The 15,795-nt window shown below is 39.3% G+C and overlaps 1 protein-coding gene across 1 annotated transcript; it reads right to left on the reverse strand.

Moving 5' to 3' along the window:
• Nucleotides 1-9,271: 9,271 nt before the first annotated feature.
• LOC131330677 (glucose-6-phosphate/phosphate translocator 2, chloroplastic-like) lies at nucleotides 9,272-12,228 on the reverse strand. The gene is made up of 5 exons (XM_058364351.1): nucleotides 11,632-12,228; nucleotides 10,440-10,665; nucleotides 10,120-10,336; nucleotides 9,799-10,015; nucleotides 9,272-9,662 (listed from the first exon to the last, which is right to left on the reverse strand). The coding sequence occupies exons 1-5, from the start codon at nucleotides 12,163-12,165 to the stop codon at nucleotides 9,651-9,653; spliced, it is 1,206 nt and encodes a 401-aa protein (XP_058220334.1). The 5' UTR covers nucleotides 12,166-12,228; the 3' UTR covers nucleotides 9,272-9,650.
• Between the last annotated feature and the right edge of the window lie 3,567 nt (nucleotides 12,229-15,795).

Raw genomic sequence — 15,795 nt, forward strand, 5'->3', positions numbered from 1 at the left:
AATTGAGAGCCTACTAACCCTATCAGCTGTCACGTCTCTTAATTTCCCTCGGGGTAACCGTCCATGACCCATGTCTTCAGATCTTCCTGGTCTATAAATACTAACACTGAGGACAAGTTCAAACACTTGTGCTTCTACATTATGGCCACCAACGTCTCCTCTACTCCTCTTTCTACACAAATCACCCCTGCTCACATCAAGCAATTGGCCACCGAACTCTCGTGGGCACTCATGGAAGATCATAATGAGTGCAAACGAAGGATTCAGGCTATCCACGATCGAGTGGAGGGTATGGCGCTTCGACTGGAAAAGATGGAGTCTGCCATCAAGTTTGTGGTGGCCAACTGGGACACCATCGACTACAAGCCTCCTTCGATTGATCCTGCTGACATCAGGTCCTCCATGGCTGGTACCTCTGGTCAGTGGAAAGAATGGCCTAAAGAATAGGCCTTCTTTTTGTGGGGAAGTCATGGTGTGGTTTTCTTTGTTAGATCTCACTTGAGATCTTTTTCTTTTTGTAGGTTGGTTAGGGGTTTTTTTTTTTTTGTTAGATCCTTCCTGGGATCTTTTCCTTTTCTGTTAGATCCTTCTTGGGATCTTTTGCTTTTGTTTGGACTTTCTCTTGTAATGCTGCCCTACTCATGGGCAGCTTTTGATTATGAAATGGAAGATTTTGTTTTAACTCATGTTCTCCCACATAGACGGAAAATAATGCTTCAAATATTTTCCATTAATGGTCCTTTCATGGAGGACCCCTTCGATTGATGCCAAATGATATGCACCTCCCCGTAAGATTTGGGCAATACGGAAAGGACCTTCCCAATTTGAAGACCATTTCCCAAATCTTCCCTTCTTCCTTTTTGAATCGATTGGGAGGATTGTTTCCACACTAAGTCTCCAACTGCGAAAGATTTTTGTTTCACTCTTTTGTTGTAAGCCCTTTCTACTCTTTTCTTTTGGGCTTGAATTTGGTTTAGAGCATGTAACCTTTTTTCTTCCAATCCGTCGATGTCCAAAAACATTGCTTCCTCATATTGCAACTCTGGATCATAATGACGTGCCACCCTTAGAGATTGAACATTAATTTTGAATGGCAAAACCGCTGCGTGCCCGTAGACTAATTCGAACAGAGTTACCCTAGTACTATCTCTTTGTGACGTTCTATATGCCCACAATACTCTAGGCAACAGATCATGCCATTCTCTTGGGTTATCATCGATTACCTTTACTAAGGTGTTCTTTATAATTTTGTTTGTCGATTCGACTTGCCCATTGGCTTGGGCATAATACGGAGTAGAATTTAAAATATGTATTCCATATTTTTGTGCATACTCGATAACTTCTCTACCATTGAATACAGATGCTTGATCAACAGTAATAGTTTCAGGAATTCCAAATCTACACAAAAGATATTCCTCAATAAAATCAATCACTTGTTTTTGTGAAACACCTTTTAAAGGTATTGCCTCCGTCCATTTTGTAAAATAATCAGTTGCTACTACCACAAATTGGTGCTGTAATGAAGACGCTGGGTGGATTTCTCCTATCATATCGATTGCCCAACCTCTGAACGGCCAAGGTTTGATAATCGATTGCAACTGATAAGCAGGTATCCTTTGGATAGGTCCATGCTTTTGACACTGTTGGCAACCTTTAGCATACCGAATACAATCAGCTCGGATGTTTGGCCAATAATACCCGTGTCTCTTAATTAACCATCTCATTTTATCACCAGCTTGATGGGCACCACAGGTTCCTTCATGAACCTCTCTCATGATTCTCATCGATTGGTCTTTGCTAACACACAACAGTAGTAGACCATCAGAAGTTCTTCTATACAAATCCTGTCCTAACAGAACATAATTGATGGATCTGCATTTGACAATCCTTTCTACCTTCTCATTAGGATTCAGAAGATAATTCTTTATTGGATCCATCCAATCATCAGAAACGTCGATTACCAAAACATCCAATCGATCTTTTTCCCTTTCCTCTGAGAAGGGTAAAAACCTTTTTTGGATTCTGATCACTCTTTCCGTGTCTCCTTCAGGAATTTTAACTCCCGAAGCTGCTTGGGCCATTTGATTGGCTTTACTATTTTGAAGTCTCAAGATATGTTCAAAACATACCTCGTCAAAGTTTTGAGTAAGACGTCGAAATTTTTTAAGCTGCAAATTCAATAATGGGTGATTGCACTTATAATGCCCTGTAACTTGTCGAATGATCAATTGTGAATCCCCAGAGACTTTCAGATATCGTATATTCAAATCTTTTGCTATTTCCAAGCCTATGATTAAGGCCTCATATTCTGCTTGATTATTCGTCAAAACTCTACTCTCATCAAGTTGGAAGGAGAATTGCAACATTTCTCCTTTTGGAGATGTCAAAACAACACCTGCCCCAACTCCATTGTCTGTTTTCGAACCATCAAAAGACAATTTCCAAGGTCTGAGTTCCAAAAAATGCACCTCAAAGGTATCCTCTTCCAGGGGTAAATTTGGATGCTCAGATAGGAAATCTGCCAATGCTTGTCCCTTTACTGCCTTTTGAGGCACGTATTCAAAGTCGTACTCGATTAGAGCTAATATCCATTTCCCTTGTCTCCCCCTTAAAATAGGCCTAGACAAGATATACTTTATTATATCGGTTTGGGAAATGATCTTTACCCTAGCTGGCAAAAGGTAATGCCTTAACTTAATTGCTGAAAAATATAATGCCAAACAAATCTTTTCAACACATGAATACCTTCCTTCACAATCATTTAACCTTCTGCTTAGGTAATAAATTGATTGCTCTCGGCCTTGTTCATTATCTTGGGCTAACAGACTTGCAATCGAACGGTGTGTTGCTGATATATATAGCTTCAATGGTTTGCCATTTATTGGAGGCATCAGAACGGGAGGCGTTACCAATGATTGTTTTAAAATATCGAAAGCTTTCTGATGCTCTTGTTCCCATTTGAAATCCTTTTCTGACTTCAATTTTAATAATGAGGAGAATGCCATTGTTTTTCCAGATAAATTGGCAATAAATCTTCGAAGGAAATTAATCTTTCCCAAGAACTGTTGGAGCTCTTCTTTATTGGTTGGGGCTTGTGCTTTCAAGATAGCATCAGCCTTAGTTTTATCAATCTCAATTCCTTTTTGATGCACCAGGAATCCCAAAAAATTTCCTGCTGTAACACCAAATGCACATTTCAAAGGATTCATTTTTAAATTGTAAAGTCTTATCCTTTCCAGAGTCTGTTCAAGATGATGCAAGTGCTCATCAACTGAATTTGACTTTACGACAACATCATCTATATAAACTTCCAAGAACTTATGTAGAAAATCATGAAAAATCAAATTCATAACTCTTTGATAGGTTGCCCCTGCGTTTTTTAATCCGAAGGCCATAACCACCCACTCGAACGTCCCTATGTATCCAGGACATCTAAAAGTTGTTTTATGTGTATCTTCTTCTGCTATATATACTTGATTATAGCCAGCATTACCATCCATGAAGGACAGCATTTGGTAACCTACCGTTGCATCGACTAGCAAATCAGCAACAGGCATTGGATACTCATCCTTTGGTGACGCGGTATTTAGGTCTCTGAAATCAACACAAACCCTAACTTTCCCATTTTTCTTTAAAACTGGGACCACATTTGAGACCCATTCAGCATATTTGACCGGTCGAATGAACTTTGCCTCGAATAAACGTTCCATTTCTTTTTTTACTTGGGGAAGAACGTCATCTTTCATTCTCCTGGGTGCTTGTTTAAAAAGTACATAATTCTCTTTTATAGGTATTTTGTGCTCGACTAAAGATCTATCTAAACCTGGCATTTCATCATAACTCCAAGCAAAGCAATCTTTAAATTTACGCAACAAATACTTGAACTTCTCCTTTATTTCATCAGGCAAAGTGGCATTTACATACGTGATCTTAGGATCTTCTGGAGTTCCTAGATTTACTTCTTCCGTGGGATCTTTCACTTGGGCCCCATCATCATCTAGCTTAGCTGGTGCTGGTTTCAAGTCTGCTAGACCTAATTCTTTCATGTTTAATGGGCTATCATCAAAAACACATTCAGCCCAATTACAAGAAATAGGCTCGTCTGCCTGCAACTTTCTGTCAACAAGAAAAGAAAACAACCTCCTAAAAGTGGCTTTAACAGTAGCCAACTCTTCATTTCCTACATTGAATAAATTTCTAAACATTAAAAACTTTTTGGTCGCTTTTGACAGGCCTTGATATAATGTTAGGCCTGGTGAAATCCTTGCTTAGCTCCTGGAATCCTTCTTTAATGTATGTGAGGAATTGACTCTCAGTTACCCAAACTTGGTTAGATCTGACTTCTGAGTCTTCTATCCTTGTTGGCCATAAATGTTCGTTGTAGAGATCTGCTTCGATATTATTGGTCTCTGCTTTGAATGGATGTCGGTCTACCCAAAAGACCTTCAGAAAGATCAAAGCCTGATGCAAAGAAGATGGTACACAACTATTTATATGGATCCAATCCCTGCCTAGTAAGGCATTGTAATTAGATGAAGAATCGATTACAAAAAAACGTTGCATTCATCTTCCTAGTTCCAATTTGCAGTTGTAAAGATATAACCCCCTTAGCAGGAGAACATCCTCCAGCGAAGTTGCCCACTGTGACTTCTGTTGGGATCAAATCGTCATCAGTTTTGTTCAAGACTTTCAACATCCTAGAGGGTAATATATTGACTACTGCCCCATTATCGACCAACACCTTTGAAATAGGCTGGCCATTCATATGTAGTTTAATATATAATGGTCTCAAATGCCTTATGGAGGCATCATCAGGTGTTCTAAGAACCACAATACTGTTCCCGTGTTCATCCGTCTCGACGTCAATGGGCTGTGACTGAGAATGCTTCTCTTTATCCATTATTTTTACAATCGATTGGGTGGTATCTTCGACGTCACCTGCCAAGTTCATAGGCTGATTTGGTTTTGCCTTGAACTGCTTTGGCAGAACTAAAATCATATTACATTGATAATTTATAGGTACTGACCCGAATTGGATTGCGGCCAGACTTTCACCAAAGGTTGCAGATCTCTGCGAAGATGGGGAAGCATCTTTGATCAGGTCTTCTTGTTCTAAACCCTCGTCAAAGAGATCATCATCATCTGCTTCCATGAGCTTCTGGAATTCCTCCATTTTCTTCTTTAAGCTCTGCTTCGACTCTTTCCTACCCTTCGGTTGGGCAGTCGACTGGGGAGAAATTGCAGCATCACTTTCTTGCCCCCCATGCTTGAGAGTTGGTTTTCTCTGCGCACTGGCCTCTCCTTGCTCTCGAGTCCACACCATGTTCGAAACCTTCGATGGTTCCACTCTTTCTCGTGGTTCGAAAACATGGTCCCATGGATCACCATAAGCCCTGGCTGCAAATTTCTTTTGAAGCCTCCTCTTCTGTGAACTGGATACTTTGGTATACCAACCCTCTGCTGGGAATTTTGGGTGGTTAAGCGTACTCCAATCCTCATGATCATGATTAGGCGGCATTATCATCCTGGGCTGGTGCAACCCACGTCTATAAAGTCCTCTTCCTCGTGGCCCAAAACCTCTTCTGGAACCAACACCCCTTTGATTAGGGTATCTCCCCCGATTGGGAAATTGATACCCTACTGCTTCAAGGTCTTGGCAAGAAGGTACCCCGGGCCTTGCAGGCACCACTGGGTGTCCTCTGAATAAGAATGGTCCATCATCTGGCCCATAGCAATGCTCTGACTCTATTCTGTTAAAAAGCCCTGGATCTATGCCTTCATAAATCAATTTGGCTCCAACATATATTTGAAGATCGTTTCCCCCCATTGTGTTAAACCTCAGTCCGGACTTGGAGAATGCACTTTTCTGCTCCTTTTCTGCTATGATTGCTTCTCCATACTGGACCTCATGTCCACACCTGATACAGAGGTAATCATTTGGGAATCTGGAAGTATGAGACTTTGCTGACTCTTCTTCAGTCTGCATTTGATCCTCATCCCTCTGCTTTTGTTTCTCAATATTAGAACCCAACCTTTTAGCTAGGCCGGCCGTTACCATGTTCACTTCAATCTTTGGAAACGGATTGGATTCAATTTGGTCCTTGTCACCTTTAGCATATTGCAGCAACCCCTTCTGGATCAAATCCTGTACACAATTTCGAAATGTAACACAATTGTTAGTATTATGCCTAAATGAATTGTGCCATTTGCAGTATTCTTTTCCTTTTCTATCTTTGTCAGAAGGAATAATATGCCCAGGACTGAGGGTGATAAACTTTTGTTTTAACAGCTCATCAAATATTTGGTCAGCTTGTGCTGAATCAAATGAATACTGTCTATAATTTGCTTGCCCCCCACGCCTATTGGGCTGGGATGAGGGCATATTCATTGGTTTTTCTGCTTTAACCAGAGTGTCACAAATTATGGGAGTCTTTCCCACAACTTGTGCTACATCGATTTCAATATCTCCTTCTACATCTTGGTAATACGTTCCTAGAGATGTATTTTTTAATTGCTCTTCTTCCTATAGGATAGCTTCAAATTGGGATGCTCTCATAGAAAGCTCAAATAAATCTTTGAAATTAGATCCATTAAACTGCTTTTTAAAGTTAAACTCGAGACCATCCTGAGCTATTCGAACTATCTCGGTCTCTGGCACATTACAGTGGCACTGGTTTCTCAATCTCTTAAACCTAGTTAAGAACTGTTCTGCTGTTTCATTTGGCCTTTGTTTTAACTTAGCCAAATCAGCAATCGAAACCTCTGGTTCGTGCCTAAAGTATTGAGCATGAAATTGTTCTTCCATATCTTGCCACGTATGAATGGAATTTGCAGGTAAACTTATGAACCACGTGAATGCTGTTTTAGTTAAAGAATGCGGGAACAACTTCAATTTAAAAACATCATCTAAGCCTAGTTCGCCTAACTGCAGGCAAAACCGGCCCACATGTTCGATTGTTGATTGGTTTTTCATACCACTAAAAAGTGATAACTCAGGTATTTTATATCCCCTTGGTAAAGGCACACTGTCGACCCAATGTGGGTAAGGCTTCCTAAACATAGGTTTTTCTACCCTGCGTAGCCCTGGTCCGTATACATCTTGAATGACTTCTAATATTTGTGCCCTGTTAATGTTCATGGGATCTACGGCTCTAAGAACATTTGGTATGTGAGGTTATACGAAAGGGACATTCTGACCGTTTCCATTGCCATTATTTGGAACGTACTGACCATTATTTCCATTATTTGACACAGCTGGCATAGTATGGTACGTGTAATTGCCATGATTTAGCACGGTTTGTGCAGAACTGTACATGTGCTGACCATTGTTCATAACATGGACCCCTGTGAAACCATTTTGAGGATTCTGGCTAGGATTGATACCATTAGTTTGACCATTCCCACTGCTGTTTCCAGCTTCATATATAGATGGAACATTCTGATAAAAACTGGTTGGCCTTGCAGACCGTAAAGCAGTTGGAGCTACATATGGTCGACTATGCATATTCATATTTAAGTCAAATACCGGATTTGAATATACCTGTTGAGGGGCCTGTCTAGGCAAATCACCGGATTGCAACTGTTCATAAACTACACCATTTGCATCAACATCTATGATAGATGGAGGTGTAACTACCCTTCTCATTAGGGTAATCAATTCCTGTGCCGCTTCGTCTTCTGGGTTAGACAAAACCTGTGCCAACTGCTTGGAAAGGCTCTGTATATCCGTTGGCGCACTCAAGCCATTTCCTTGGCTATTCTCGGGCATCCTTTGTTCAGGATGCATCACATCATTTTGGGTTTCCAAGCCTTCATTTTGAGGCTCTGTTGGTCGGTCGCCTTGCTTTCTTGTTGCCGGTGCCATTACTTCCAAATTAGTAAGAGCCCTCCTTCTAGCGCCAAAATTGTTTGTCTATTTTTACTTGCAGTCGACGAATCGACAAAGAGTTGTTAAGCGTGCTGGAAATGTGGGTGTTTGTGATGGTGGAGTTTGGTTCCTTGCCGTATTTCAGGACTTCTCTGGAAGCAAACTGAATGAAGTGAAATGGAGATGAAAGAAGAACAACAAAATGGACTTTATTATTCCTCGGTGTAGAAGTCAATCAACTATGAGAACACAATCGAACAGACGGTTAAATTACAAGCTACTCCTAGAGCAAGAAATGCAAAGTACAGATAAAAGTAGAAGCCTTTGGGCGATTGATTGGGGGTTCTAAATGTCTTCTATTCTTGTATTTATAGGCTGTCATCGACTTGAAATTCAAATCATATGGAATTCCTTCCTCCGATTTGAATTAAATGGCTCCATGCTCCCTATTCTTGCTCCACTATCTGCACGAGGCGGTTACTTCTCCACGATCTCACATGTTCCCAATGTGGTAATTACTCCAACTACCTGCTTGCATTAATTGTCATGCCCACGATCTGTGTGTGATGCATATTCTGAAACGTGTTCAGTCGAATATCAACCGTCGATCAGTCCACTTGATTTTTCCTTAACAGGCTTCATACTACATTTTGTTTAATCAGTCTAACACGTGTAACGTTTTGACCCAATCGATCATATTAGACTAAATACCAAATTATGGTGTAAACAGCGGCCCAAGCTGAGACCTTGCAATCGTAACGAACAAAGCCAAACTTGAAACTAGTAGCTCGATCTACTCGGTATAGCTGGTATATATGAAATTATGAATGTATCTCTCACCGCCTCTAAGAAAATTCGAATAAACTGTGAGATTGATTGAGAGATTGTTTCTTAATTAGTTAAAAAAAGTGCAAACATTTAAGTGACACGCGTCGCATGCAGAATCATTCTAGCGAAAAATGACTTTGCGTTACTATATGGTATGATGAACTGCGAACTACGATTGTTTTGGCAAATGAAAAAACCCCAAAAACAACTAATTCTCAATCTATTAAAACAAATAAAAATTTCTTGTTCCTCTCATATCAATTGGAGACATTTTTGGGTGCTGAGCGGCTACCAAGTGGTGGTATCCGTCGGCGATTCCAGTCGTCCAAACGTATTTGGACGGCCCAGATTTATTTCTTCCCTCTCTTCTTTTTCTCTCTCTAAAATCCAAACCGTCCAAAACACATTTAGACGGCTGAGATCGCCAACAGGTACCACGTGTGTGTGGTATCCACCCGGCACCGAAAAACTTCTCCTCAGATTGATATCTTTAACACCAACTAAGCAACAACTTTTACTAGCAGCTCCGATGACCAAGCATTTGAGTGCTTCAGAAAATTAGATTCAACTCTAGAATTGGTAAAAAAAACTTGAGAGAGTAAAAAACATAAACAGCCCTGGTTGACTACTGACTTTACAGATTACAACATAGGGGGAAAAAAACTTGAGAGAGTAAAAAAAAATAAACAGCCCTGGTTGACTACTGACTTTACAGATTACAACACAGGGGGAAAAAAAAAAACACCTGTTGCTCTTCCCCCGTAGTGAACCTTTTCTTTTTCCCTCACTTTTACTAGTCCTACGTTTTATTTTTCCATCGATCTATAGCATGAGATATGCTATTTCTGATCCTATAGCTAGCCTGTAGCTAGCAAAAATTCATAACATCAACTTGTAAATATCTCCATGGTAAATTTTGGACCAATTTCTGCATTCTTTCGCCGTGGTCAATCTTTCACTTCTTTGCCTGCATAAACGTGGAAGAATATATTAGAACGATTTCCTTCGGATAGTACTTTTATGTTGTGAAATGTGCTGCTCTGAAGAATTGCTACACATGTACGAACTTTTAACGCTACCAGAACAGGAATGGAGAAATGTACCTGCGAGTAGAGAAAAGTTCCAAAAATCGCGATGGCAGCTCCGAGTGCGTTGATCGGTTGTACCGACGTTTGAAAAATTACAATGGAAGCAACTATAACAGAAATTCTCCTCATTATAACATTCCCAATGCTAAATGTCAAGGGTGATGTCTCATTTAGGGACATGTATGAGACTTGATTGTACAAGTGATAGAATACAGTTTGTGCCGCCACCCACCTGCATTTTCACAGTTCAGAGTCAAATAATGAAAACAAAAGTCAGAGCATATTTCATTATAAAGACAAGGGTAATGCATAAATGCCCAAAAACAAGTTTCTTACCATATGAAATTAGGTCCAATTTGAGAAACTGCTTTGTCCCAGCCAGCTGCCCATATTTGAGGACCCTCCGTAGCAATTGCAAATGGGGTGAGAATCAAAAGGGACATCATGGAAAGGCAAGCATAGTAGTTCACTCCCCCGACGGAGTCCATCCCTCTCTTTGAAAAAATGTTTCGAAAAACGAATGCCAAGTTCGCTATCATACCCTCTATGAACCCTGCAATTAAGTAGGCCATACCCAAATTCAGAAACTAGTTTCAGATCTGCATTTTATAACATTGGCATCTCGAAGCTTAATTGATTTAAGTTTCCTTCCATACCGGTCAAGTTGAAATTTAGCTCGTTGGCTGCAGCAAGAGCACAACCGCCAATAATCGGGAGGAGAGAGAGGTAAACTGCCAGCGGAAAAGCCTCGCCCAGGAAAAATCTGGAGACCAGAACACTGAAAGCAGGTTCACCACTCTTGATTATGTGACTGAATGAAACTGCAACCTTTGACATGCTCACTGTCGCTGCCACATGCCCAATTGTATGTGCCACAGCCACCTAACAATCCAATTTTGACCGTAAGAACACGTTTTAATATTTTTGGAAGCAAAAAGGAAAAAAAGAAACTGGCGACACAGAGAGGATGATTCATTTTGCATTAGGGCATCCACACTAGGCTCGTTACTGCTCCTATAAAACTATAATAACGAGTAAAAGGGGGGGAAAGTGGTGCATTAGTCTCGCTTGTTCATAGGTTAAAGAAACAATTGCTACATTTGCTCGGCTCTTGTAGTGAGCAACTGTTCATAGGTTAACCAATTTTTTATTATACTTTAAGGTGTTTCTCTTCGTTTCCTCACATGGCTCTGGCCCCACATCTCAATAGTATTATATTGAAAAAAGGAAAAAGTAATATAGTAATAGATCACATGTTAAAATAGAGAGCCTGATGCAATGTGCATTTTAAAAGTGAGTAGCTAAAATAATAAAGTGGTCTTTTAAGGTGTATTTTGGTCTGAAATTTAAAGAGTTTGATGCGAATGCTCTTAGGGTCCCGCTTTTTGTGGAGGGAGAGAGAGAGAGATGTAGGTGTAGTTTTTAGGGGCTTGTCGCTATTGTTGTTTCATAAGGGCACTATAGCGATTGTCTGAAAAAAGAGATGATTTTAAGATAATCGCTATAGGTGTAGTTTGACAGAAATATGGTAATGCAGTTTAACCGAAATATATATATTTATCTTGAAACAAATGATTTCGAAACTAGTGTTTCTATGTAATGTTCAAGATAACTGTCATCCAAAACTGTCATGATTTTTGACATGAATAATCTTCTTGAGAAGCTTTACAAAATGTACTTGTCCCAGCCATCGTATTTGGCCGGGACGAACACAAAATGCAAAATCTTGACCTTTCATTTTTTTCCCGGGAATGTAAGATGATCCGGCCCCACGCTTTTCATTGTTTTGTTCCAACAAGAAGGGAAAAATGAAAAATCGAATTAAACTGGCCCCGAGCCTATGCTTACCGGCAATAGAGCTTTCCAGAAGTTGAGATCGGTCTTTGGTGCTTCAGTGATCTTAGTAGCCCAGCAGAGCAACATCATGAGAGACCCAGTTGCCAAACACAGAGTTGAAGTGAGCCATGGGAAGGGAAAGGCATTGAGGACCTTCTTATTGTATATGTTGAATACCACATTCAAGGCCCACCATGAAGCAAAGTAGAGCCCAATCTTTAGCTTTTGAGCTGCAACTTCCCTAGCTTCTTTGTCGAATTCGATGTTTATCTGTATCGGCAGCTGAAACCGATGGGCTTCGTAGGCTTTGCAGGGGACCAATGACTCTCGTGGTTTCCTATCTCTCGATTCATCTAAGAAATTAAAACCTTGAAGAGACGACGATATGCTTAGACGTTTAAAGTCCAGAAGACCAGTGCCGTTTGATTTTTTGGCGAAATTCGAGGGAAACGGTGGGAGCTGCTGAGTTTTTGGAAGCAAGGGTCTTGGCTGGAGGTGATTAGGAAATGTGAAGTTTGCATAGGATTGCATTGCAGAGAAAGTCATGCTGTCGAAATTTTCGCATCTCACACTAAGGTGATCAACAAGTACTAGCTAGTACTAGTAGAAAGTTTCATCACCTCATTTTAGTGGTAAATTGATAACTGAGGTGATGAGGAAACAGTGGTACTGGAGAGATTTTAACTCCAATGATATATATATAGTCCTTTTGTTGGCCTTTCAGGCAAATGAGGATTCGATGGAATCTAGTGATCAGTCTGTAAAAGGACAGCAAAGGGAAAGCGAAATGCCACCCTCTAAATTGAGTTTCATTTTCAAGTACGTTGTTATGATAGTATTTTCATGGTGTAAATTATTTGTCTTTTTTTTTTGTCTCCTTTCCAGTGACAAATAGTACTAGTACGGAGTATAATGTATTGCAGGCAATGTAATATGAATAGACCCTGGGCTTGTCACATGACACCTATTCTAATTTAAGTTTAATATTTACGATGTATGTTACATGTTTATATGACGAGATACAGAAATCACAAGGATACGGAGAGGTTGTTTTCACTTGTCTACTTCTCGAAAAAGGCCCTTTTATTATCTTCAAACTACAAGAAGATCTAGGGGCACCAGTTACTTTTTAGCCCTAGATTTTGGCCTGCTCCTTTTTTTTTTTCTCCCTATTTTTTGGGTTTTCAATTCTTCATATGCAATAATTAACAGTAAAGATTGAGGTACAGCAGTGGGGGTACAGCAGCCCCGTACAGATGGGTTTTGCGCCCGTCTCGGGTCCTGCAAAGATAATCAGAGCCGCTCATTTTGTTCAAAACATATTGTTTACGGTCCCCTGTAAAAAATCATCTCAATCCGATATCGGAAAAAGCGTTTACGAATCATCCAACTTTGCTTCAGAATTTAGCTACCTCCACTGCTGTACCATTAGCAGCTCTCAATAATTAATGCACACGAGTGGATACATCACAATATCACTCTAGAGGCATCTCCAACCTAATACCCTCTAAAACTTCATTTTAGAGAATCAAAATATTATTTTATAATAAAAAATAGATTTACATAATTTTACTGTTCATACAATCTCCAACCACAAATCCAGGGGCGGACGCATGTGAGGGCAAGGGGAGTCATGTGACCCCACTGCCCTCCAAACTACCTCACGATAGCTATACATATTTGGGACATTTTAGTAAATTTGCCCCAAGTACTACAACAATAATTCAATTCTTGCCCTCACCATATTCGTTGCCCCAAGGGCAACACCTGGACTTAGACAGGTGGTGCCTCCCACCAATAAAAATTCGCCCCATTGACACACGATTCTTTTCTCTCCGGACACATCTTTCTCTCAAAAATCAAGTGTTCCAAATTACAATCCATTTGGATGGATGAGAAGATTTTGTTTTATTTATCATTTAATTCTAAAGGGTCATAATTAAATTTTGACTATAGGACTCTCATTGATTAGCCCTAATAAAATTATAGAATCAAATATCTTTTAGGACTAACCAACGAGAGCCTTAAAGTCAAAATTTAATTATGACCCTGTAGAATTAAATGATCAGAAAAATAAAATCTTCTCACCCATTCAAACAGATTGAAATTTGGAACACTTAATTTTTCAACCTGTAGTTTATATATTAAAAAATATGGTTAAAAAATTAAGTGTTCCAAATTTCAATTCGTTTAAACCGATAGAAAGATTATAGTTTTCTGATCATTTTATCCTAAATGATCATAATTAAATTTTGACTATAGGGCTCTTGTTGATTAATCCTAAGAAAATCGTAGAATCAAATATCTCTTAGGACTAACCAACGAGAGTCCTACAGTCAAAATTTAATTATGACCCTTTAGAATTAAATGATCAGAAAAATAAAATCTTCCCACCCATTGAAACGGATTGAAATTCTAATGGGTTAGTTGTTAGCGGTAACAACAGGGGTCGAGCACAACAAAGTGGGACGGATGGAGTGTAAAATTTGACCCTCGTGCCATGAATTTTTGGGTCCGCCACTGCACAAATCTATGTATCTCTATTTTACATCTCGATTTCAAACATTCATTCACTTTTTCTCCGATCATTGTCTAGTTTTTCTATCATATCTAATATTTTTTCTATTTTTATATTCAAAAAGTGGCTTTAGAGGATCCCTCTATATTTTTTTCTCATACAACATACATATTTGGAGGGACAGAGGGACTGTGCTATGCAGCTTCGTGCTGCACAGTCTCCGGTGAGGCTTTTCTGGTATCGGTCTGACGATCGAAGACGTTCATTGCGTAGAGTTCGTCCAGTTCTACATGTGCTCAAAAAATCAGCTAGATCAAATATCGTTAATGCCTCATCAGAACATATATAACTTGAAAAAAATGGATTTAGTGGTTTTGATCCAGTGTTTTGTATCCATTAGGATTCATTTTTTTCAAGTTATATATGTTCCAATGAGGCAATTAACGATATTTGATTGAGCTGATTTTTGGTGCACATGAAGCAATCGACGAGCTCTACGCGGTGAACGTCTCCGATCATCGGACCGATGCCGGAAAAGCCTCACCGGAGGTTGCGCAGCACACTGTGCAGCACGAAGCTGCACAGCACAGTCCCCCAGTCCTATTTGGAGGATAAAAGCCAAACTTTCAAAATGGAGGAAAATATGGAGGGTTGGTGGAGTGGTATTATCCTTCAAAATGGAGGAATAGAGACAAATTTGAAGATTTGAATGATGGATTAGAAACGCACCAAACCCAACTCTTATTTAGATTGCAAATTTTAAAAAAAAACTCTTATCTCTATTGCCCATAAAAACTAGAAACTTTTTATTTACTATTCTACCCCTTAATTGAGTTTTCAATTAAGATAATTCACCTATAAGTAGAACTTAAAATTCTCTACACACCGGACAATATCCGTCGTCGGTACACACCAGTGGTGGCCCAATTTCATTGAAGGCCGAGGAAAAAACCTTAGCGGGAGGCGCCGCAATTGATTAAATGTTATTGTTAATTTTGACCTAATAAAATTAACAGTTTAGAATGAAAAATATATTTCATGCTTTTTGATATGTGAAAGTATTACTCAAGAAAATCTAGTTTCTAGTGTCTACAATTCTACTGTAGTATTTTACATTGAAATGTGAGATATGAATGATTAATCACGACAAAATTAATTCTTATATTCTTATAAGTGATGTAGATAGGACTAATTAATCACCCCATGAAAGCTTTTCTTTGTTACAATAGCTGTCTCTTTCTTCCATGCATCTTCAAGGAAAGATTCGTATCAAATTTTAATATATCACTCATATATACACTGACTTTCTTTACTTTATACTTTAATCACTCATTCGTATCAAAATTTATTCGAAAATGACCTTAGGGATTCTTAAATGTGAAGAATATCAAATTTAATAAATTTTCTATCCGCGCGAATGATATCTACAAAATTAAAGAAGTTCATTGACTGTCTAGCTCATCCAGCTGCAGAGCAAATTAAATTCAAATTGACCACCATAGGATTTACTAGGTCATTGGCTAGGGCCTAGCTAGGTGACCTAGCCTAGGTCATTTACTAGGAGTTCGAACGGTTTTTGGTTGCTAATTCTTTACGTCCAATTAAAGTAGTCTGTCTCCAGATCATTAGGGGGGAGTTTGGCAACCCCATTAATTTTG

Source organism: Rhododendron vialii, chromosome 6a, assembly GCF_030253575.1.
Source record: "Rhododendron vialii isolate Sample 1 chromosome 6a, ASM3025357v1".
In the NCBI taxonomy this organism is placed as follows: Eukaryota; Viridiplantae; Streptophyta; class Magnoliopsida; order Ericales; family Ericaceae; genus Rhododendron; species Rhododendron vialii.